We start from the raw sequence: 25,350 nt of genomic DNA, 5'->3' as shown, positions 1-25,350 counted from the left end.
TAACGTCTCCATTTTTGTGATTTGAGAGAACCTTGGGCATAGAAGTAGGGTAAGAGGCCCAGGGTGAGTGTAAATTGATGTTGCCTTAGCTGTGAGGGTAGTGAAGGTGACATCACAACCAGGAATGACACTTAGGAAAACATGATAATGGTATGCTTTTAGGTATGGGAATTGAGTAAGCCATGGGTATTGAATGAATGTATTAGAAATTCCCGTCTTTCATGGCATTTGAAAATGGATGGTAAAATGCTCCTTTGTTTATACAATCTTAAAATATTTAGACAAAAATGTGAAATTCAAACAACATTGTTTGGCGTTATAGAAATCAAATATAACAACTGATTTTTTTTTTCCTACCCACGGCATCTGGAATGCTTGTAATGGGATATATGCAATCAAAGCAACTATTTTCATATCACAATTAAAAAACAAAAAAAACAAAAAAAAACCCTTGAACTTATTTAAGGCATGAATGGGCTTCCCAGGTGGCACTAATGGTAACGAACTCAGCTTTCAATACAGGCGACATAAGAGACGAGGGTTCGATCCATGAGTAGGGAAGATACCCTGGATGAGGAAATGGCAACCCACTCCAATATTCTTGCCTGGAGAGCCCCTTGGACAGAGGAACCTGGCAGGCTACAGTCCATAGTGTCACAAAGAGATACAACTCAAGTGACTTAAGATGCACACAAGTCATGAATAATCCAAGGCATCTGTTACATGTTTTCAATATTATTTTTATATATTTGTATATCCTCATTCCTCAGAGGAAGAATCAATGTTTCATTAGATAAAAGTAGACTACTGTAACATAACATGGATTTCCCACCCCCCCCACCCCCATATCACTATGGTTTTTGCTCTAAAAATATATTCTTCTTGGTGCTATCAGATCTTCCTCCTGGTATGACCATAATAACAAATGGTATACATTTATTTAGTCTCATAAGAATCCCAGATGATTTTTCCCAGGTGAAAACAGTTTGCTTCAAACTACCGTAGTTCTTTTAGCTGGAGTACTATGAACAATCTTATAATTTAGAGCATATGTCAATCGGTAGCTTTAATAAAATACATATTTTTGGATTAGAGACCTGAAAGTAAGACTTGAAACCATAAAACTCCTAGAAGGAAACGTAAGTGGTAAATGCCTTAAAACCAGTCTGGGATATGATTCTTTGGTTTTAACATCAAAGACAAAGGTAACAGAAGCAAAAACCAGTAAGAGTGGCTATATCAAGCTAAAAACTTTCTGCAGAGTAAAGAAAGCCAACAAAATGAAAAGGCAACCTTCAGAATGGGGACAGAAATTACTTGCAAATCATGTATCTGATGAGTTAATGTTATGACCAACCTACGCAGCATATTAAAAAGCAGAGACATTACCTTGCCAGCAAAGGTCCGTCTATTCAAAGCTATGGTTTTTCCAGTAGTCATGTATGAATGTGAAAGTTGGACTATTAAGAAAGCTGAGTGCCAAAGAATTGATGCTTTTGAACTGTGGTGTTGGAGAAGACTCTTGAGAGTCCCTTGGACTGCAAGGAGATGCAACCAGTCCATCCTAAAGGAGATCAGTCCTGGGTGTTCATTGGAAGGACTGATGCTGAAGGTGAAACTCCAATACTTTGGCCACCTGATGCAAAGAACTGACTCATTTGAAAAGACCTGTTACTGGAAAAGATTGAGGGCAGGAGGAAAAGGGGACGAGAGAGGATGAGATGGTTGGATGGCATCACCGACTCTATGGACATGAGTTTGAGTAAGCTCCGGGAGTTGGTGAGGGACAGGGAAACCTGGCATGCTGCAGTCCATGGGGTTGCAAAGAGTCGGAAATGGCTGAGCGACTGAATTGAACTGAACTGAATATCCAAAATATATAAAGAACTCATACAACTCAATATCAACAAATAAAAACAAACAATTTGATTAGAAAGTGGCCAGAGCATTTGAATAGACATTTCCCAAAGACATATTGATAGCCAGAAGGCACATGATAAGATGTGCAACATTACTTAATCATTAGGAAAATGAAAATCAAAACCACAGTGAGATATCACCTCTCACCTGTTAGAATGACTGTTTTCAAACAGACAAATAATAAGTGCTGGCAAGGATGTGAAGAAAAAGAAAACCTCATCCATTATTGGTGGGAACATAAAGTGGTGTAGCCATTATGGGGAACAGTATGGAAGTTCTCAAAAAATTAAGACTCTTAATACTCTCTGGTGCAGCAATTCCACTTCTGGATATTTATTCAAGAAATAAACAACACTAATGCCCAAAGAGATATGAACCACACAGAAACAACCTGTGTCTCCATTGATGAATAGGTAAAAGAGAATGTGGTGTACATATAAACAAGACTACTGTCATAAAAAGGAGGAAACGCTGCCATCTGCAACAACATGGATGAACACTGAGGACAGTATGCTAAGTGAAACAAGTCAGACAGAGAAAGACAAGCACCATTATGATCTCACTTATATGTGGAATCTTAAAAAAAAAAAAAAAGATTTCAAATATAGAGAACAGATTGGTGGCTGCCAGAGGTTGAGGATGGGGCAGTGAAGGGTGGGTAGAATGAGTTAAAGAGGTCAAATGGTACAAACTTCCAGTTTTAAAATAAGTCCTGGGGATATAATGTACACATAGTAACTAGAGTTAATACTGTGTTGCATATTTAAAAGCTGCTAAGAAAGCAGAACTCAAAAGTTCTAATCACAAGAAAAGAAATTTTGTAACTATATATGGTGATGGATATTAACTATACCTATTGTGGAGATCATTTTGCAATATATTCACATATTGAATCATGTATATCTGAAACTAATATAATGTTATACATTCATTATACTTCAATATAAAAAAAATCATATCCTACTTAAAAAAAAAAGTCAACCCACAGGTGCTTGGGTCACGTTCATTAGCAGAGGAAGTCACTGGAATTTATTCAAGGCCTGATACAATTTCAAAAAGTTATTCTCGTGAAAAAGAAATGACTCATGTACATTGAGGAGCTCTTGAATGTCACCTAAAAGTTTGTGATGACTGTGCAATTAAAAATGCACTAAAATCCTAGGCAGCTTTCAGGCTGATCCAGGGAGGAAGATAAGAGAGATCATCAACATTTTCAATCATGAAAGAAAGTGATATTAAGGGAAAAGAGGTAAGTGAGGGGAAAGCCAGGTAAGTGAGAAGGAAAAATGTGTGGCTAGACAAGCAATTAAATAGGAAGGGGAACTTCCTCAGATGTAAAAGACTACTGCACCCAAGTAGATGAATCAATTTTGAAATTTACTCCAAATAGTCACCACTGGCAAAACAATGGCTATAAAAAATATAGATAAGAGACGACACAATCTTGAATTCTGATAAACAAATGGATCTGAAAAACCAAATGAGGACATTGAAAAAATATCACATGTAAAGAGTGAGATAGCACTGATTGTGGTCATCTGGTAAAACTAATATTCACAATGGAATCTAATTGGAGTTATAAAGTGATCAGCTTGAGAGTATAACTTAAATTCAAAGCAGTGTTTAAGAACTCCAATTGGTAAGGACAATCTCCCTTGACAGTACAGAAGATGACACAAAAGGTCCTTAATGACAAATGACCTTTATTCACACTTTATAATTCTCACAGGATATTCAGAGGTTAACAGATAACATTCCTTAGGCATGCACAAAATCTCTGCACCTATAAACGCAGAGATGTATTTGCACATCATTAACCATCGACTGTTCTCAATGCATCCTCCACACCTTAAGTGGGTATGATGAACACACACACACAAACATACTCACACACATGAGACATCTGAGTCTGAATTAAAGAACATGATCTATTGCTCATTCCCTTTAATGATGGATAAAATTCTTACCCCAAAATAGTGAGGATTATAATTTGCATTCAACACCTAGTTCCTTGTTGCTGAGCAGATGCATAATGTCTATTTAAATTTATCAAACATGAGAACAACAGAGGCGAGTACAAATGAACAGCATTTTATAAGAACCTAATAAGAAAATTGACTTTCATGAAGCCAAGCAATCGCCTTACAAAAAAATGTCTTGGGCTATAAAATTCATTTAAATATTCTATTCAGTTTAAAGTATTTCTTTAATAACAATTTAATATTTCACAAGATTAAGCACCATCTCACTATCAATTGTTTGCCTTTGGAAGGTTTTAGTTAGATTAAATGAGCAGCATATAAAAATATTTTTTATCAGTTAGGTATTTTAAAACCTTAAAAAAGTATTCACAATTCAGAGAAAGCTTGTTTTAATCCAAAGGTGCTCTCATGGCTCACTTTTGCCCTAAAAGTAATATATTTCTCATGAAAATGAAGCATGATAGCAAAATCTGTTCACCTAATGGAGTCATCACTGCTCTTTTTTCTAGTTAAGACACTTTTTCAGTGAGTTTAAGTTCTGGCAAAATCTGTTATGGTTCATCGGGCTTCATTATTCCTTGAGTCATATAATTAAATGATCACATGAAATAAAACCATGGCAGCGCCTATCAATCAAAAGAGTTCTGTGTTCTCAGACATCAAGAATCAAACTGTCAAGAAAGACTGAGTTTATAAGGGCCCCAGTTGCCACTGATGTGACAGCGATCTCAATGACTAAAAAGGTGATTCACTAACAAGACCTGTAAGAATTTGTGACTCTAGCTGGCCATGCATTCTTCAGTTCTTTACAACCCAAGTTTTAATGTCATATTGTCAATCATATGCCATACTTCTGAGAGGAATAAAAGCAATATATAAAATCATCAGTGACACTCTGATAAAATTAACAGTAACAATTTAATTGTCATTTTCCCAACAGGATTGTTTTAATGACACAACCTAATCAAAGTAACAGGATTGCAATCATTCACAGGATACTATGTCAGAAGAACTTTTCAAACATTAAATACACATTTCTGCCTGAAGATGCTCTGGACCTTCCATTGTCAGCTTTGGCTTCCAGCTCTGTTACACATTCATTACACCCTGTACTCAGGAAGAAGGAATATTTAAAACAAACTTCTTTTCTTTCTAACTATTGCAGCTGCTTCTACCAAGCAATAAAAGTTGCTAGAGAAATCATATATACACATACATGTAAAATTAGGGAAACAAGCTGCTTTATTGCCTCGACTTAAAATAAGCTCAATCAGTAGAAAAGAAAAACGTTATAATATACAGCTTGATGAGCAGCTGAAGACAAGAATATACTCAGACGCAATTCTAGAATTCAGGATATCTTACTCAGTGTTTGAATGAGACGAAAGACATTTCTCCTCTTAATTTTTCTAAACCACTGAATGAATAAGTGAAGTTTATGTGGGGAATGCAACCCAAAATAGAGAGATATATAAAATGTACTTAAATATGATTCTGAGACTTCAAGGCAGAAAATGCAACATCTTGCTCCTGTTTAACTATAATTCATAAACTGCTAATTTTATAAACCCTAATTTATGAGTCCAAGGTTAAAAGATACTTTTAATAAGTCAGCAATAAAATTTAACTCAATGTTAACAATTACTCTTTAGGATAAAAATATCAGCTGTATCGCAAACCAGTAATTAGCAGCGAGATTAATGAAATTATAAAGATTCAAACCAAGAGGCATATTAACTAACACTTCAAGGTCAAACAAAAGAAGACACTGAAAAGTGTTTTTTTTTGTTTTTTTTTTAAATAGCCTTACTTTTGACGGTCGCCGTCCGGGTACAGTTGTAAAGGATAGCCAACTCTCCAAACACTTTTCCAGGACCCATTGTACACAGCTTCACACCTTCTTTTGTAACTTCAACCTTACCATCTAAAAAGAAGAAGGAAAACATATCATTTTGATTCTCTCTTGTGCTTTATTTCATTTGTTGCATTCTAAGATGAGCGAGGAGGGCCAGGCTCATTTTCAAAAATACACAGCAGTTACCAACTAAAACAAAATCATCCTCAAGATGCAATGCAAGAAAAGCAAATCTCGCCCTAAATTATCTTCTCCCAAATTAATAATTGATAAGATTAGAAAGGAGACTAAAAGAAAACACACACACAAAAAGAAGGGGATAGAGATAAAAAAGTCAAAATGTAAACTTCCAAATGTGATATTAGAAAACTCTAGTAATTCCAATTTTAAAGTCATTTTGAATTTGCAATGAAAAATTGAGTATGTTTTCTACAGCACACTTCATATTGGGAATTCTCATCTGAGTAAGGCAGCTATTATGCAAAGGGAAATTACTTTGACCCTTGGGCATTATTCAATTGCAGCTCACAGTATCTTTTATTTTTAAACATCTTATCCACCTTGGCCAAGATTGTTTTATCTGCTTCTCAGCCCTGCAACATGGACTGTAAGGAAACCAAACGACTGAACACAAAGGTTGAGGGGAAAGAAAGACAAGCTGGGGCTGTCGATGTTCCACAAAAAATTTGGAAAATGAACGGCAAAAGGAGGAAAAGCTAAGGAAACAGCGTACACTGGATACATATACTGGTGACTGAAAGGAAGGAAATGCTATTCATGAAGGAAATGTTAATATATATATATTAAACATATAATGTTAATATATATATTAAATATATATATATATTTTAAAATTCAAAGCTATGTACACTAAACCTTCCATCACCTAATATAATGGGGGAAGAAATAGCAAGGCAACACAATCTATTCTACACTTTATCTTACCCTTGTATTATTCTTCCCTGTTACTTAGCCACAGGCTGCGGAAGGGAAGCCTAATGCTTGGCAGTGGCTAGTGACTGAAGAGAATTAATGCTACCAAGTTTGTCTGAATGTCTGGGCTTCATACATTGTCTCCATAAACCACCCCCTTTAATCTATATGCTTCCTGTAATATTTCCCTTTTTAGAGCTTTAGCTTTACATGTACTCCTTCCTTTTTAAAAATCGACCCAGTTTTCCCTAAGAATAATATATTGATGAAATCACAGAATTGTTCAAATACGTCAGATAAAATCTTATATATTTAAAAACTTTAAAAAGCTGAATTCACAACTGATACATGCGCCACACACACCAGCCGTGAAGCAAACTTCGGAGTGATTTATACATTTACACAGAGTAGGAAATGGCAATCCACTCCAGTGTTCTTGCCTGAAAATTCTGTGGAGAGAGGAGTCTGGCAGGCTACAGTGCATGGGGTCGCAAAGAGTCACACATGACTGAGCAGGCACGTGTAACAATACATTTACAAAGGAATTCCAAGAATAGACTATACAGACCAAGTGGGTCACTTAAAATTAAGAATCAGACAGTCAAAATTTACTGCATACACTCAATGGTTCCAATGCCCACCTAATCAACTTCTCTTAAAGTATTTAGATTCATCTTGAAGCCACCCTCTTCATTTACATTCCTTTCTTTTTCCCTCTGTGTCTAAAAACAAGATTTGTTTTAAATGGAGTCCAGGTGCATGGAAAGCAGGTGGGCCTGTATGCGGTTGTTTTGGTTATGAGGGGACAGATGTGGGGAAACAAATAAGGAAAAAGTCAAATAGGCAGAATACTTAGCACACTTATGCAGAGGCTTACAGCCCTCAATAAATGGCCCAGTATGGAGGTTTTTATGTACTTATAATTTGATATTAACTTTAAGAATACATTTTAATGAAACTACCTCGGATCACCACTGTGAGTCACTTCACTGTATAGCAGAAACTAATACAACATTCTAAAATAATTATACTCTAATAAAAAATAAATAAATAAAAACAAACAGAAAGCTCCTAATAGTGTCCTAGACTTTTCCATTATTTCCCCTGGCTAAACTCAACAATGACTAGAGGCTATTAGCACTGTTACTTGAGGTACTACAAATAATCCAAAATGTAGTTAATTCATATCTTCTACTCCTGCTCTTTTTACTCATTTTTGCTTTTTTTTTTTTTTTAATGTGATACTATATTGGTATTGTTTTTACTTCACCCTGTCTCTACCAGGAAAGAAAAATAAAGAAACATTTGAGTCATTTTTATCTGAACTCTGCTAAACAGTTTAAATTTGTTTGTGTGAGAGATGTTAGAATATTGGGTTAAAGAAAGCCAGATGGTTATTTATAGTTTCATTTGACTCTTGATATCACTCCTGTAATTAGCACGAATAGTTGAAAGCTTTATCACAGCAACTTGAGTGTATTTTTTATTTTACTTCAGGTACCACATGTCCATTTATGAACTAGAATGGGCTGAGTCATAAGTCCTAAATTTTGCCATACTGAGCAGTAATCAACCTACCTCTTGTTCTTTGGCACCACAATTTATGTACCACTTCAGGGAAATGGTCAGTAATAAGAGATCCATAATGAAGCATCCGTGCTGCTGCGAAGTCGCTCAACTGTGTCCAACTCTTTATGACCCCATGGACTGTGGTCCACCAAACTCCTCTGTACATGGAATTCTCTAGGCAAGAACACTGGAGTGGGATGCCATGCCCCCCTCCACGGGATCTTCCCAACCCAAGGGTCAAACTCTCATCTCCTATGTCTCCTGCATTGGTAGGCAGGTTCGGTATCACTAGCACCACCTAGAAAGTCCAAAGCATTCATATTTTTATCTATTTTTATAAGAATCAGCAAACAAAGCAAACGAAGCAACAAAGGATTAATCTCAAAAATATACAAGCAACTCCTGCAGCTCAACTCCAGAAAAATAAATGACCCAATCAAAAAATGGGCCAAAGAACTAAACAGACATTTCTCCAAAGAAGACATACAGATGGCTAACAAACACATGAAAAGATGCTCAACATCACTCATTATCAGAGAAATGCAAATCAAAACCACAATGAGGTACCATTACACGCCAGTCAGGATGGCTGCTATCCAAAAGTCTACAAGCAATAAATGCTGGAGAGGGTGTGGAGAAAAGGGAACCCTCTTACACTGTTGGTGGGAATGCAAACTAGTACAGCCACTATGGAGAACAGTGTGGAGATTTCTTAAAAAACTGGAAATAGAACTGCCATATGACCCAGCAATCCCACTCCTGGGCATACACACCGAGGAAACCAGATCTGAAAGAGATACGTGCACCCCAATGTTCATCACAGCACTGTTTATAATAGCCAGGACATGGAAGCAACCTAGATGCCCATCAGCAGATGAATGGATAAGGAAACTGTGGTACATATACACCATGGAATATTACTCAGCCATTAAAAAGAATTCATTTGAATCAGTTCTAATGAGATGGATGAAACTGGAGCCCATCATACAGAGTGAAGTAAGCCAGAAAGATAAAGACCAATACAGTATACTAACACATATATATGGAATTTAGAAAGATGGCAATGATAACCCTATATGCAAAACAGAAAAAGAGACACAGATGTACAGAACAGACTTTTGGACTCTGTGGGAGAAGGCGAGGGTGGGATGTTTTGAGAGAACAGCATCAAAGCATGTATATTATCAAGGGTGAAACAGATCACCAGCCCAGGCTGGATGCATGAGACAAGCGCTTGGGCCTGGTGCACTGGGAAGACCCAGAGGGATGGAGTGGGGAGGGAGGTGGGAGAGGGGATCAGGATGGGGAACACATGTAAATCCATGGCTGATTCATGTCAATTTATGGCAAAAACCACTACAATATTGTAAAGTAATTAGCCTCCAACTAATAAAAATAAATGGAAAAAAAAAAGGAATCAGTAGTTTCTGTAAATAAAAGAAGGTACTGAATTTACAAGAAGATCCAGAGTCTCCTGACTTTATGGTTTTTGTTGTTGGTTTTTTTTTTAAAAACTAATCTGTAGTTTGGGGTCATGAGGACTTTCACAAATAAGACCAATCAGTTTAGAGATTTATTACTGGCAGGCTGAGACAGAATTGTTGGCAATAAGCTAATTATGAATACTCTGCGCTGAGTTCCAACAATCTTAGTTGGAACATGCAGGACAACTTGATTGGTCATTAAAAGGAGACAGTTGTTCTATCCAAGGTCCCATCTAGACAAGATCTTCCATCTCCTTCGTTGTCTAATACTTTTATGATTTTTTAGGTTTGAGAACACAGTTTTTACATTATGTATTTTCTCATGAGGGTTTCTGTAGCTGGTAGGTTCAACAGGAACATTTAACATTGTGGTGGCTGAGCAGTGCTATGATCAGCATGGGTATATTTTCTCTAGGAGATGAGGTCACTTATGGATTTTTTTTTTTTCCCTTTCAGTTTTCTTAAGACATAATTGACATAGAGTACTGCACATGTTTAAGGTCTACAGCATAATAACTTCACTTGCATATGTTATGAAATGATTACTATAATAAGTTTATTTAACATCTGTCATCTCACAGTTTTTTTCCCCCCCTTGGGATGATAATGTTTAGAACTTACTCTCTGTTTCCTCAGTGGATTAAGCCTTGTCATTTTAGGTTAGGAGTGCCGTCACTTGTGGAAGAAAGTAGAAATCATTAAGGCTACTATGGGCTAACTAAAGAGAAAAAGCTTCCTCCTTTCTAGGGACAGACGATAGTCTTAGATAATCTTCCTTAAGAATACATCTTGTCAGTCATTTACATATGTCTTCGTTAAGTCAGTATAAGAAGGAAAAAGACAGCCTCACTATTAGATGATAGTTTCTTCTCAAATTAAAGAAGGGCAGTGGTTCAGCACCTTATCAGTCTTCTGTTTAAGTTTGATTTCAAGTTCAAAAGGATATGGTCTCTCTGGACCTAAACTCCTGCTCTTTTGATGAGGTGTTAATTTGGATTGGAAATCATTGTTTGGAAATGTAACAAAACTTTGTGAAAAATTGCCCTGTTTTAGCATTTACTATTAGGTGAGTTTGCTTTAGTTTTTGTTTGTTTTTGGTTTACCAGTACCTTATTAAAGATTGGGCTTCCCTGGTGGTGCTACTGGTAAAGAATCCACCTGCCGATGCAGGAGACATAAGAGACTATGTCTCTTGACTATGTTCCATTCCTGGGTCAAGAAGATCCCCTGGAGAAGGAATGGAAACCCAACTCCAGTATTCTTGCCTGGAGAATCCCACGGACGGAGAAGCCTGGTGAGCTACAGTCCATAGCATCACAGAGAGTTGGACCGGAATGAAGCCACTTAGCAAGCACACACAATAGAGATTAAAGATAAGAGAAAGAGAGAGAGAGAGATAAACAGAAGTGACTTCTTCCCTAGACTTTGTGTGTTTTCACAGTTTCTGTAACCATCATGTCCTTATAATGCTTTACATGGGGCCAAGCTTCCCATTCACAGAAGTCACTTTTCTTACATCATCATAGCAATAATTCTTACTAGAAGCACAAAAGTACTAGTCATCCAAATGGAATGAAACTTAGTCTGAGGTATAAGGGGCTAGTCGAGGTTGAAGCTACATGAGTGAAGACCTCTGTTTTCTCTCTTTCAATTAGGAAAATCTGATTTCCCTTCTGGTCATGACTGCTATAAATACATTAGATACAATTTTTCATTACACTAAATTACAATTGATTGTAATACATATTGAATATGAAATAAAATCATTACCAGTATACTTAATAATCAGAGAATCAAAAATGTAAGTGAGGTATCTAGAACTAAAAATCTCACTTATAGGAACTAAAAGAAAAAAAAAAAGAGACAGAAAGGTTAACATGCACATTAATATACATGAAACTCATTTTTTGTTTTGGCTTCTAACTCTGAGGTCTTGGGCTTCCCTGTGGCTCAGCTGGTAAAGAATCTGCCTGCAATGTGGGAGATGTGGGTTGGGAAGATCCCCTGGAAAAGGGAATGGGTACCCACTCCAGTATTCTGGCCTGGAGAATTCCATGGTCTGTATAGTCTACGTGGTCACAAACAGGTGGACACAACTTCACTTTCACTTTTTCTGAGGTCTTAGGGCACACACACATATCCACAAAGGAAACCTACATGGGGAAAGAGAATGAAATTTAAGCAAGCCAGATACAGAAAATCATCTGAACCAGCAGAATGAAAGTCTGGAATGAGCAAATTACATTACAGTATTTCTGTCCTTAGAGATATTTAAGGAGTAAGAATTTACTAAACCTATTGTAGATGACTCAGCCATTGACCAGACATGAACAGAACTCTGGAAAGACTTCACAAGACAAGCATGATGATTCTATAATCTTTCTACATTTTGTGTTTTGAAAGCCTAGCACTTTAAAGTACTCAAAAGGCACTAGATAAATATCAGTGGACTAATTCAATTTCTAGTGATGAAGAAAACCAAAGACAGGACAGATAAGAGAGATTCACACATGGGGAAGAAATAGGAAGTAGTCTAATCATTCCCTGAATAACAAGAGTTGAATAGATAATTTGACTGTCTCAAGTCAAGTTTATTAAGCTCAATTCTTGCCATTCACAATGCATTTTTGTTCTATTACTTCTATGATACATGAGTACCTCATTGGTCTAATCAATGAATGGCCATGCCTTTAGGTCCTTAGAGACTGGCAAGTGACAAACACTATTACCAGTGTCAGACCTGTGGGGATGCATCACGTGATTTTTGTGTTTCTTATGTAACAGTATTAAGTTTGGGAAACTTTTGGACCTAACACTATGGTTCTCAAATGGGGTCACTTTTAACCCTATGGGCTATTTGGAAATGTCTGGAGATGTTTGTTTGGTTAAATGAAAGTTTTGGAACTAAGGAGGTTCTGCTAAGTGACTTCAGTCGTGTCCGACTATGTGCGACCCCATCCCTGGGATTCTCCAGGCAAGAACAATGGAGTGGATTGCCATTTCCTTCTCCAATGCATAAAAGTGAAAAGTGAAAGTGAAGTCGCTCAGTCATGTCCGACTCTTCGCGACCCCATGGACTGCAGCCTACCAGGCTCCTCCGTCAATAGGATTTTCCAGGCAAGAATACTGGAGTGGGGTGTCATTGCCTTTTCCGAAGGAGGTTCTACTGGCATCTAAACAGTAGAGAAATACCACTAAACATCCTCCAATACACATGTCAGCCCCCACAATGAAGCACTATTCTGTGCAAGAATGTAAGCAGTGCCAAAGTTGAGAAACCCTGAAATGAACTATGTCCACATGTGTACAAAATACTCTACATTTAAAGGGACAATTTTGACTTCCACTTAAAAAAAGAATCTCTGCCAGATATAAATTGCAAGCTAAAAAAAGGCTAGCACCAGGTTGCAATATTTAAGTAATCCAAGTTGCTATTAGAATAGAATTAGAATAAACACACAAAGCTACTTTACTGACTTATTTTACCCAGCAGATGTCACCTGAAATAGAAGTGATTATAAAAATTTTTGAAGCAAGACTTACAAGAGTATCCTGCTGATGTTAGAATAACATCAGCATTTTTCCAGGCATACTTGAGACTATCAGGTTCTGACTCTACTGCTGATTCGTGAAAAGATCTGGGATAAGTTATTTAACTCTCTATGTGTCAATTACCTCACTACAAATTTGGTATAATAGAACTTACTTAATAGGTTTTGATAATTAGATAATGCATGTGCCAAGACTAAAATATATAGGTTTAAAAATAGTTCTTGAGGAAATTTTACTTCATTTTAAAGAAAAAAATACTTTGATAAGGAGTTTTAAGGAAAAAGCAGCAGGGTTCAAGGTTTTGGTTCATAAGATTCAGAAGTGGAAAGGAGAAGAGTGATAAATGAGCAGAGGCAATAAAAAGGAAAACATGAGCAAGAAACGAGATTTCAGAGAAAGGGGCAGGCAGGAAAGCTTCATGTTGAGAGAGGCTTTAAGATTTTTAGTAGGAGGGATGTCTAATGCACAATATGCAGTTAGTTGTTGCCAGAATTAATGCCCTACATTTCTCTCCAAATTAATCTGCTTCACACTAATTTCCTGTGTAAAGGGCTTGGAGGAAGATAAAAGCTTGAGGAAAGATCCACTGCTTGGATACATCAATAAACAGAAAAGCAAGGAAATGAAGAATGAGTGATAATGGGGAGCTGGAAAGCAGGAAACCCCACAGTAACTATGTAAATGATGTAATTATAAGAAACTAAGGACTCAGACATTGGCAGATATTTTAGGGGAGGACATCAGTCTTTTCACAGGATGTGAAAGGGGTGTTTGCTTGATCCAATTTCACCTAAGGCTAGGAAGGTTAGAAAAGAATTCACTGTGAACAGAATGATGTTGCTTCAATCAGAGGTTATGTCTCCTTTATCTAAATTCACCTAATAACTTTGTAATGGCTCTTAGGAGGCAGAAGAAGAATTCTGAAATCACAAGTTCTAAACTAATATTCTGGTTCTCACTGCTCTTGACATGTCAGACCTTTAGGCACTCAGCTTCTACACCAGGGCAATGGGAATAACAGCTACCTGCTTCACAGGATTAATATGTGAAATTTATGTCAGAGTTTGGTGTGTGATCAAGCTTTCTACACATATTAGTATCCATTAAACTAAGTAAAGGGCCAGTCATTTAATCCTGCAATGACTGGTTGTAAATCGATTAGTAAATTCTCATGAGTGAATAAATGGGAGTGTTAGTGAAAATGACAACTGCTGTAATTGTGCTTTAGGGAAGCCTGAAGATTTTGTTTTATATTGCCTACATAGTCCAGAAGAAGAAAAAACAGTACAGTTGACCCTTGAGCAATTCGGGTTTGAACTGCATGGGTCCACTTAGATGTGGACATTTTTCAATAGTAAATACTTTTGAATACACTACTATTGAAATGGAGCAGGAACCCGTGGGACTTCTGGGCACAGAAGCCTTCCCATGTCCCTCATTTCTTGTTTGTTGGGAAATGACTCCAGCCTCCAGGACCTTCCCTGATTCCCAAAGGGCAGGTTTGAGGAATTAATCAGGGAAGGGAGTGGATACAGAGACAAGAACAGTCAAGAAACAATAGTGTAGCCTTGGGGCAGATTCCTGGTTCCACCTCAACGATACACATAATAATATCCTTGTGTTCTTTACAAACTAAACCCTCCAAAAAATGGAGTTAGCATTTCTCATTCCAGAGATGACCACCTGAGATCAGACTAAAGGCACCAGAGAGCTCATCAAGAGATTATCTGAGACCAGATTGAAGGAGTGCAAGCCCTGATCAACAACTCTGCCCTTAAACCACTGCTATAAAACTCCTTAAGAAATCCTTCTGGGCTTGAACACAGTTTTCAAGGGCAGGAAACTGCTGTCTCCCACTTTGCTGGGCAAAGCAATAAAGCTATCCATTTATACTTCATCCAAAAGCACAGATATGGGAGGGACAATTACAAATTTTACTTGGATTAATTTATGCTTGCCAAAGGATCAACTGTAATAAAAAGTGTCAAACTCCCACTCTACATGGTAAAAGTATTTTTGTACTATAACTTACTTTACCCAGCAGTACAATACATTTCTCACAATGCAAATTTTTATTTCATAGCTTAGATTACTCTTGATGTGACATTTGTATTTTTATCCCCTTTAAAGTAATTATGATTCTCTAGAGCATACAGCAAGCACTTGCCTACCTTCACATTTTAAAAAAGCAGACAAAAAACAAAGAATAACCACATAGCCTGCAAAATACCTGAACAGGCATAAAAAATAAAAAAAAGAACTTACTGTCTCAAAAGCAGTTGTTCAAATGTCCTGGAACAGGTCAGGAATGAGAAGATTTGGTTTGAAAGTTATTCCCAACACCAAGAAAATGACCTTTGTCCTCGTGTATCACCGAGAACAAAATAAGCTGAAACCAGGATAATATTTTAACAAGTTAAACTGAGGGTGGAATAAAACTACTGAACACCCCTCTAGATGGCAGTCAGGGGAAATGGCAAATTCAAGTCTTGCAGTAAGAGAGTTCTATCAGTTGATACATGGGTAAACAAAATGTGGAATTCTGTCGAGCCATAGTAAAGAATTAAGTACTGACTCAGGCTATAATATGAATCAAACTTGAAAACATGCTAACTGAAAGAAGCAAGTTATAAGGAGCACATATTATTGAAGCCAAGCAGGACCCTGCGGGGCCCTCCTAGGTACAAAAGCCACTCTATGTTTTGCATTTCTCCTAGACCCTTCCTTAGTTTCAAAGAGTAAACTCAAGCAGTTAATGATTAGGAAAACAAGGGAATGAAGGAACAAAGGAAAAGCAGTCAAACAATAAAAGTAATGCCAACTTAAACACCAGTTCAGCACTAGGCAGAGTCCTAGTGCTTCCTCAAAGATATACAGAACAATCTAATGCATATCTTTGAGCTGTCCTGCAGAAACTAAGACCCTTACCCAGGTGAAAGATGCTGATCAAGAGGACACAGACCCTAGACTGACTGGAACTAGAAGAAAGCCAGGCATCCTGCATCCCTCATCCCAAATGTTGCCATCAGGGACTTTGGGTCTTTCACGCATGAGCTGCCCATTCTTCTTGCTTTTGGCCTGGCAATAAACATCGTACTTTCCTTTGCCACAACCTGGCTTTACGGTGCTGTAGATGAGTAGACCCAAGTCTGGTTCCATTTATACTTAATGTCCAGAATAGGCAAATTTGTGGGGAACTGAACATAGATGACTAGTTGCCAATGGCTGGGAGAGATGAAGGACTGGAGTATGATGGTGTAGGGGTACAACATTTGTTTTACAATAATGAAAATGTTCTAAATTTGCCTCTGGTGATGCATGCACACACTATAAAAATACTATTAATAAAAGCCACTGAATATCTTAAATTAGTAAACCACATGGAATGTAAATTATAAAATAACAAGGACTCAGCACAGGCACATAGTAATGGCTCAGTTTTAAGACTGACCATTAATGCTATATATAGGATCATATTACCCCTTATGAGAATGTTGAAGATTCAGATAATTTGACCTCCATTATTTTTCAAACAGCCTTTCTCCTACTCCCTTTAGGACATTCACACCAACATTTTTCATCAAGCGTGACCTCATTTTCCTTCCCAAGTTACCATCAATCCCTTCCCAACTTCATCGAATGACTAACCACCAAAATCATCATTCAGTCATGAGATCAATGACTACAAATCCTTCTTACTGTCAGCATACTTAATCTACCCAATTACATTTATTCCATAACTAAAAGACTTTCCTAAGCCTTTGCTCACAACTAATATAGAACTCCTTTTCTGAATTCTTTGCCACCAAACAAACCAGAAAAGATATTAGAATCATTTTCCTTGATTACTGTTCTCATGAAATATCCCTCTGCTATGAAATTTACAGTAGTTTTTATAGAGTGAAAAATCAAATTCCTGGTGCTGTATATCTAGACTTCCACAAACTAGGAGCCTTCCTAAATAAACCTGACACTGAATCTTTGGCTTTGTCAGTCTCTTTAAACAAACTTCATGGTCTAGCTCAAAGTTCTTAACCTAATAGAATATATTATATATATAATATACACACACACACACAAATATATATATATGCACACGTATACACACATACATATATATAAACCTAATAGTATAAATATGTATGTGTGTGTGTGTGTGTGTATAAAATCTTTGTTTTTAATGACCTCTGTAAAAATGTAGCATTTCCATAGTAATAGGCCATACAAGCATTAACAGTTCTTGTGACTTTGTCACCAATAGAAGTTATAATTTATATGAGAGCTGTTTCAGAAATCTTAAAAACTGTTTATACTTTGCACTCAAACTCATGGCAGTTAATAGATACATTGTTAGGTATTATTTAATGTGTTAAAACATACACATGCATTAATGAATCAAAAAATTTTATTAAGTTCCTTTTTATATAATTTGTTTCCTTGGTAATTCAAAAGCAGCCAGCCTTATGTACTTTAGAATATTCAGAAATGAGGTCCCTAAAGAGCAGAATTCTGCAGAGATGCATAGTACAGAAAAAGATTATTCAATTAGCCAGAGGTTCTTAATCTAGATTCCTCATAGAATCTTAGCATGGAATTAATAACTATGACTAATGGCCCAGAATTTGCATGAAAAGAGAAGACAGTAGATTAAAAACCAAAATAAACACTATTCTTGCTGGTTAGAATACTTGTTAAAGTATAACATTATGGATTCTACCTCACTGTTTGTCAACTGAAGTCAAATGACTCCCTGGATATCTGGTTTACCTCTCATTGTAGAATGTTATCTTTTTAATGTATCTTTGGCCATAGGAAGGAAAGAGGAAGTGGTAGCTCTTTTAGCACTAATCCAGTAAGATAAAGGAAGACATACTAGATATACTTCTTATATGGAAATGATAAAAATAGAGGCTTTATCTTGAATCTTAAAAAAAAAAATTTGCCTTAATACATTTTTGTTAATCACCCTTCTAGTCTATTACACCCAACTAACTCTAGTCTAGACACAGGACTGGAAAAGGTCAGTTTTCATTCCAATCCCAAAGAAGGGCAATGCCAAAGAATTTTGAAACTACTGCACAATTGCACTCATTTCACATGCTAGCAAGGTAATGCTCAAAATCCTTCAAGCTAGGTTTGAAAAGTACCTGAACAGCAAACTTCCAGATGTACAAGCTGGATTCAGAAAAGGCAGAGGAACCAGAGATCAAAATGCTGCTGTTCACTGGATTATAAGGACTCATGCCAGCATGCCCCAACTCCCAGGACTGTTGTAGGCCACTGTCGACCCACACCTCTGCCAGAGACTCCTGGACACTCACAGGAAAGTCAAGCTCAGCCTCTTCTGGGGTCACTGCTCCTTTCTCCTCTGTCCTGGTGCATATAAGGTTTTCTTGTGCCCTCCAAGAGTCTGTTACCTTAGTCCTGTAGAAGTTCTACAATGAAATACAACAGACCTTCCAAGTCAAATTTACTGGGGATTCTCAGTCCCTTCACCAGATCCCCAGATTGGAAAATCTGTTGTGAGCCCTAGAACTTTTGCAACAGTGTGAGAACTTCCTTTGTATAACTGTTCTCCAGTTTGTGGGTCATCTGCTAGGCAGCTCTATAGTGGAATTAATGGCGACTTCCTCCAAGAGGATTAAATCAAATCTCGTGTTTAAACAGTGGAAGCAACAAATAGATTCAAGAGATTAGATCTGATAGACAGAGTACCTGAAGAACTATATACAGAGGTTTGTAACATTGTACAGGAGGCGGTTATCAAACCCATCCCCAAGAAAAACAAATGCACTAAAGCAAAATAGTTGTCTGAGGAGGCCTTACAAATACATGAGAAAAGAAGAGAAGTGAAAGGGAAGGAGAAGAGGAAAGATACACCTATTTTAATGCAGAGTTCCAGAGAACAGCAAGGAGAGATAAGAAAACCTTCTTAAGTGAACAATACAAAGAAATAGAGGAAAACAATAGGATGGGGAAGACTAGAGATCTCTTTAAGATTTTTAGAGATACTAAGGGCATATTTCATGCAAAGATGGGCACAATAAAGGACAGAAATTGTATGGAACTAACAGAGCAAAAGATACTAAGAAGAGGTGGCAAGAATACACAGAACTATACAAAAAAGATCTTCATGACCCAGATAACCATGATGGTGTGATCACTCACCTACAACCAAGCATCTTGGAGTGATAAGTCAAGTGGGCTTTAGGAAGCATCACTGCAAACAAAGCTAGTGGAGGTGATGGAATTCCAGCTGAGCTACTTCAAATCCTAAAAGATAATACTGTAAAGTGCCACACTCAATATGCCAGCAAATTTGGAAAACTCAGCAGTGGCCACAGGACTGGAAAGGTCAGTTTTCATTCCAATTCCAAAGAAGAGCAATGCCAAAGAATGTTCAGACTACCATACAATCACACTTATTTCACTTGCTAGCAAAGTAATGCTCAAAATTCTCCAAGCGAGGCTTCAAGAGTATGTGAAACAAGAACTTCCAGATGTTCAAGTTGGATTTAGAAAAGGCAGAGAAACCAGAGATCAAATTGCCAACATCCACTAGGTCATAGAAAGCAAGAGAATTCCAGAAAAACATCTACTTCAGCTTCACTGACTGTGCAAAAGTTTTGACCATGTGGATCACAGCAAACTGGACTATTCTTCAAGAGATGGAAATACAATAACACCTTACCTTACCTGCTTCCTGTAAAACATGTATTCAGGTCAAGAAGCAACAGTTAGAGCTGAACATGAAACAACAAACTGGTTCAAAATTGGAAACGGAGTACGTCAAGCCTACATATTGTCACCCTGCTCATTTAACTTACATGTAGTTTCATGTGAAATGCCAGGCTGGATGAAGTTCAAGCCAAAAACAAGACAGCTGGGAGAAATATTAATAACCTCAGATATGCAGATGATGCCACCCTTATGGCAGAAAGTGAAAAGGAACTAAAGAACCTCTTGATGAAGGTAAAAGAGGAGACTGAAAAAGCTGACTGAAAATTCAACATTCAAAAAACAAAGATCATGGCATCCAGGCCCATCACTTCATGGCCAATAGATAGGGAATCAATGGAAACAGTAACAGAATTTATTTTCTTGAGTTCCAAAAATCACTGCAGATGGTGACTGCATCCATGAAATTAAAAGACGCTTGCTCCTGGAAGAAAAGCTATGACCAACCTAGATAGCATATTAAAAAGCAGAGACATTACTTTGCTGACAAAGGTCCATATAGTCAAAGCTTGGTTTTTCCAGTAGTCATGTATGGATGTGAGAGTTGAACCATACAAAAGGCTGAGCACCAAATAATTGGTGCTTTTGAACTATGTTGTTGGAGAAGACTCTTGATTGGGAGTCCTGAGGACTGCAAGGAAATCAAAACCAGTCAATCCTAAAGGAAATTAATCCTGAATATTCTTTGGAGGGACTGACGTTGAAGCTGAAGCTCCAATACTATGGCCACCTGATATGAAGAGCCGACTCATTGGAAAAGACCTTGATGCTGGGAAAGATTGAAGGCAGAAGGAGAAAGGGACAACAGAGGGTGAGGTGGTTGGATGGCATCACAAACTCAATGGACTGAGTGAGCAAGCTGCTGGAGACAGTGAAGCACATGGAAGCCAGGTGTGCCGCAGTCCATGGGGTCACAAAGAGTCGGACACGACTGAGCAACTGAACAACAATAACACTGGATCATAGAGAAAGCAAGGGAATTCCATAAAAACATCTACTTATGCTTCACTGACTATGCTAAAAGCCTTTGACCTTATGCAGCACAGCAAGCTGAGGAAAATTCTTAAAGAGGTGGGTGCACCAGACCACCTTAACTGTCTCCTGAGAAACTTGTATGGAGGTCAAGAAGCAACAGTTAGAATTGGACGTGGAACAACCAACTGGTTCAAAACTGGGAAATGAATACAAGAAAGCTATGTATCATCACCCTACTTATTTAACTTATATGTAGAGTACATCATGTGAAATGCCAGGCTAGATGGATCACCAGCTGGAATCAAGATTCGTGACAGAAATATCAACAGCCTCAGATATGCAGATGATAGCATTCCAATAGCGGAAAGTGAAGAGGACTTAAGAGCCTCTTGATGGAGGTGAAAGAGGAGAGTGAAAAAACTGGCTTGAAACTCAATACTCAAAAACAAGATAATGGCATCTGGTCTCATCACTTTATGGCAAATAAATGGGGGAAATGTTTAACCAGTGACAGATTTTCTCTTCTTGGTCTCCAAAAATCATGCAGAACGGTGACTGCAGCCATGAAATTAAAAGATGCTTGCTTCTTGAAAGGAAAGCTATGACAAACCTAGACAGCATATTAAAAAGCAGATACATCACTTTGCCAACAAAGGTCATAGAGTAAAAGCTATGGTTTTTCCAGTGCTTATGTACAGATGTGAGAGTTGGACCATAAAGAAGCTTGAGCACCAAGGAATTGATGCTTTTGAATTGTGGTGCTGGAGTAGACTCTTGAGAGTCCCTTGGACAGCAAGGAGATCAAACCAATAAATCTTGAAGGAAATTCACCCTGAATGTTCATTAGAAGGACTGACGCTAAAGCTGAAGCTCCAATACTTTGGTTACCTGATGTGAAGAGCCAACTCACTGGAAAAGATCCTGTTGCTGGGAAAGATTGAGGGCAGGAGGAGAAGGGGGCAATAGAGGATAAGATGTTTGGATAGTATCACCAACTCAATGGACATGAGTTTCAGCAAACTCCGAGGGACTCTGAAGGACTGGGAAGCCTGGTATGCTGCAGTCCATAGAGTCACAAAAAATTGGAGATGACTTAGCAACTGAACAACAACCCTAGTACGGAGAAACTTTCATTAATACAAAGAAATCAAATAGATTTAAAATACTTAAAAGGATATAAAGTTCTATCTAATCTTGAGCAGCAACTAAAGAAAATAATTCCCATAAAATATTATTCCTAAAGACAGCAATGTCCATGAATGATTTGTCTCTATTTCAGAATGTCCTGATTCACTTATGTTCTGAATTCAAGCACCTCTAAATGACATTAATGTCCATATTCCTATTTTTCTAGATTTTAGTTCATCTACCAACTCGAGAACTTTTCATTTGAGCAACTAGTTTCCTTTCTTTTTATAAACTCTCCCAGCACACCCATACCCCAGGGAAATAAATAAAAGGAATTTTCACTCTGCCTCAAGACAGGCTAATGATTACCAGCAGATCCAAAGTAAAAATTATTGTGTTTTATGTTGTGAAGATTATAAAATAGATGTTAACTGACAATGCGCTGCTGTTCATTACACAGGTTTTACATGAAAACTAGGATAGAAAGGACTTCCCTGGTAGTCCAGTGGTTGGGAATCTGCTTGCCAATGCAGGAAACAAGAGTTTGATCCCTGGCCTGGGAAATGGGATCCCATATGCCTCGAAGCAATGGGGCCTGTGGGCTTCAACTACTGAACCCTATGCACCTAGAGCCCATGCTCTGCTGCAAGAGAAGCCACTGCAGTGAGAAGGCTGAGGACCTCAACTAGCGAGAGGCCTCTGTTCATTGCAACTAGAATAAAGCCCATGCACAGCAACAAAGAGCCCGTGCAAGGCAATGAAGACCCAGCACAGCCAAATATGAAACAAACGAATGAATAAAGTGAAGAATGCCAATGGTTTTTAAAAATGGGATATAAGAATCCACCCAAATAATATCAGGAGAAAACTCTGGTATCTAACATATTAGAATGCAGAAAACAAACATAATATAGAAGACATTTGGCACAGTGTGATTTTTAAATTATGCTTGAATTCTAAGAAAGCACTCTGCCTTGTATATCACTGCAGCTTCGCAGGGAAAAATAATGTTAAAGTTCACTAGCCCTGGGCCTTTATTTTTAATGTTCACCTAAGAGGCTTTGAAGCCCATGGTCTCTACTGGGAAAGTATAAAGTCACGAAAGATGGCAAGGGGCCAGTCAACATCTCCAGGATTATAAAGCAAGAATAAAATTAAAGCTCCTTAGTGAGACCAAGACAAAGAGCTTACATAAGTTCTTCACATTACCCACATATTTTATTCATTACAAAGCTCAGCAAAAATCAGAAGCCTTTTCCTGTGCTAATACCACCCTGTAGAAATGAGAAAATGCTAAAGACATAGGACTGCTTAACCCTTTTTGGGCCCTATGCAAGTTTGACCAGAACTGAATTTTAGTTGCTACCATAAGCATCATTTTTTTTGATGAGTGAGAAGCTTAAACAAGTCTTGGGAAATATTGTCCCAGATAAAACCATTGTATTAAAGCTATTTATGTTAGAGAAGGTAGCTTAAAAATCCACTAATAAAAATTTCCATTCTCCAAAATAGTCTTTGGTATATATCAGCTGGAGATATATGGTTTTAATACACAAAGACGATAATGACATAGAGACAGAGCTGAGTTGTTCTTGTTGTTGTTCATTTGCTGTGAAAAAGTATTACAAGCTGGCACTCAACCAATCTATTTGATACATAAATAAAGATCAGCTCTTCCAGCTCTACAGGTAGAAAATACAGTCACAATTCTAAGAATGAACCTGTTTGAATTTTGGAAGAAAGTAATGCCCTCCCCTTTATGTGGGTATCATGACAATATCAAAACAAATTAAAAGCCGGGACAGATGCAAAGTTCACAGAGACAATACACACTTGTAATGAGATACACTTAGAGGCCCAGACCACAGAACAAATGAAAATCTCTACCTGATGGGAAAACATGAATGTCAACTTGTTGAAAGAGTTCATGTTTTCCATAGCCAAGAAACATTTTCTAGTCCTTTTCTGTGCCCAGCAGAAACATGAGATACCCTCAAAGGTATTGGATCTTGAGTTGAATAATGATTACCTATCCAAATTAACAAGGAGCCATTTATACTCTGAGGCTCAGAGGCAAAGAATCCTCTTTTGCAGGAAACTGCCTTCAATGTGGGAGATGTAGGTTCAATCTTCACATCAGGAAGATCCCCTTAAGAAGGAAATGGCAACCCACTCCAGTATCCTTGCCTGGGAAATCCCATAGACAGAGAAGCCTGGATGGCTACAACTCATGTGGTCACAAAAATCAGACATGACTTAGCAACTAAACCACCATCACCACCAATTATAAACTTAAGCTTCATGGCTATATGCCAGAAGAGAATGAAATATTCACCAGAATATTCTAAACAGACATATCACATAACTTTTAAAATTCCACCTAGGCATCTGTAGATGAGTCTTTCAAAGTAATTGGAAACATGGACTGAGTTAGTTATAACTTTTTTAGACAAAAATTCAAGCCTCGTGTATATTAGCTAGCTATGGGGTAAATAGGACATGAACATTTTATTAGAGAAGATATAGGGGAAAATCAAAGAAAAGTTGCAGGCAGAGGAAAATGGAAATGAGGATGGATAGTGAATTGAGGACTAAAAGCAGAGAGATAAGGTTAAGGAAATAGGATGCAGAATAGCAAGAAGAAACTGTGGTAAGTTAATGCATCAAAGATAACAGATCAGTATTTGATTACCTGGAGTTTCATGTTGGCCTTTAGGAGAACTCTTTTTATGTATCTCCTGAAAACTGATCAGAAATGAACCTACAGGGATGCTAGCTCTCGCTGATACTTCATGGAAGTCCTTCTGCGGGATCACAAATAGCTTAGTTGTGTTGGCCAAATAAATATTTATGGTGATTGGGGTAGTGAGAGGAGTGGGGTGGGAGTAATAGTTACTATCAGGTGCCAAGTTCCTTATCTGCTCTCTAAATCCCAAAGATGTTTCCTCATTTGACTTCCAAACCCAACCTGAACTACTGTGAGGCTATTTATAGTCTTTATTTGACCTAAAAGAACATGTGTACATTTTTCTGCAGAAATGTGATTGTGTTTGATTATAGGTGCTGCCCTCCACACTCAATTGGGGTTATTATATAATATGCAATATATGTACAATATTCCTTTTCTAAAGTGTGAAAAGTTATGAATTTTGAAACATCTGACCCCAAGGATTCTGAAAAAGCACTTGCAGATGGGTAGTATTAATACTTTACT

At 37.5% G+C, this 25,350-nt stretch overlaps 1 protein-coding gene across 11 annotated transcripts in view; it reads right to left on the bottom strand.

Moving 5' to 3' along the window:
* Nucleotides 1-25,350, bottom strand: part of LOC122446204 (cGMP-dependent protein kinase 1-like) — an 849,064-nt gene that overhangs the window by 362,205 nt on the left and 461,509 nt on the right. For 9 of the 11 annotated variants that reach the window (XR_006270817.1, XR_006270818.1, XR_006270819.1 and 6 more), the window contains exon 3: nt 5,713-5,826. Coding sequence is in view for 5 of the 11 variants with exons in the window: in XM_043476128.1 (XP_043332063.1) it covers nt 5,713-5,826 (114 nt within the window). In the remaining 6 variants the exon portion in view is untranslated. Of the gene's footprint in view, nt 1-1,805; nt 5,010-5,698; nt 5,827-25,350 lie in introns of those variants that run through there. The other 2 variants (XM_043476126.1, XM_043476129.1) reach the window with 2 other exon arrangements.

The sequence above is a fragment of the Cervus canadensis genome, chromosome 8 (genome assembly GCF_019320065.1).
Source record: "Cervus canadensis isolate Bull #8, Minnesota chromosome 8, ASM1932006v1, whole genome shotgun sequence".
NCBI lineage: Eukaryota > Metazoa > Chordata > Mammalia > Artiodactyla > Cervidae > Cervus > Cervus canadensis.
This window is presented reverse-complemented; position numbering and strand designations above follow the sequence as displayed.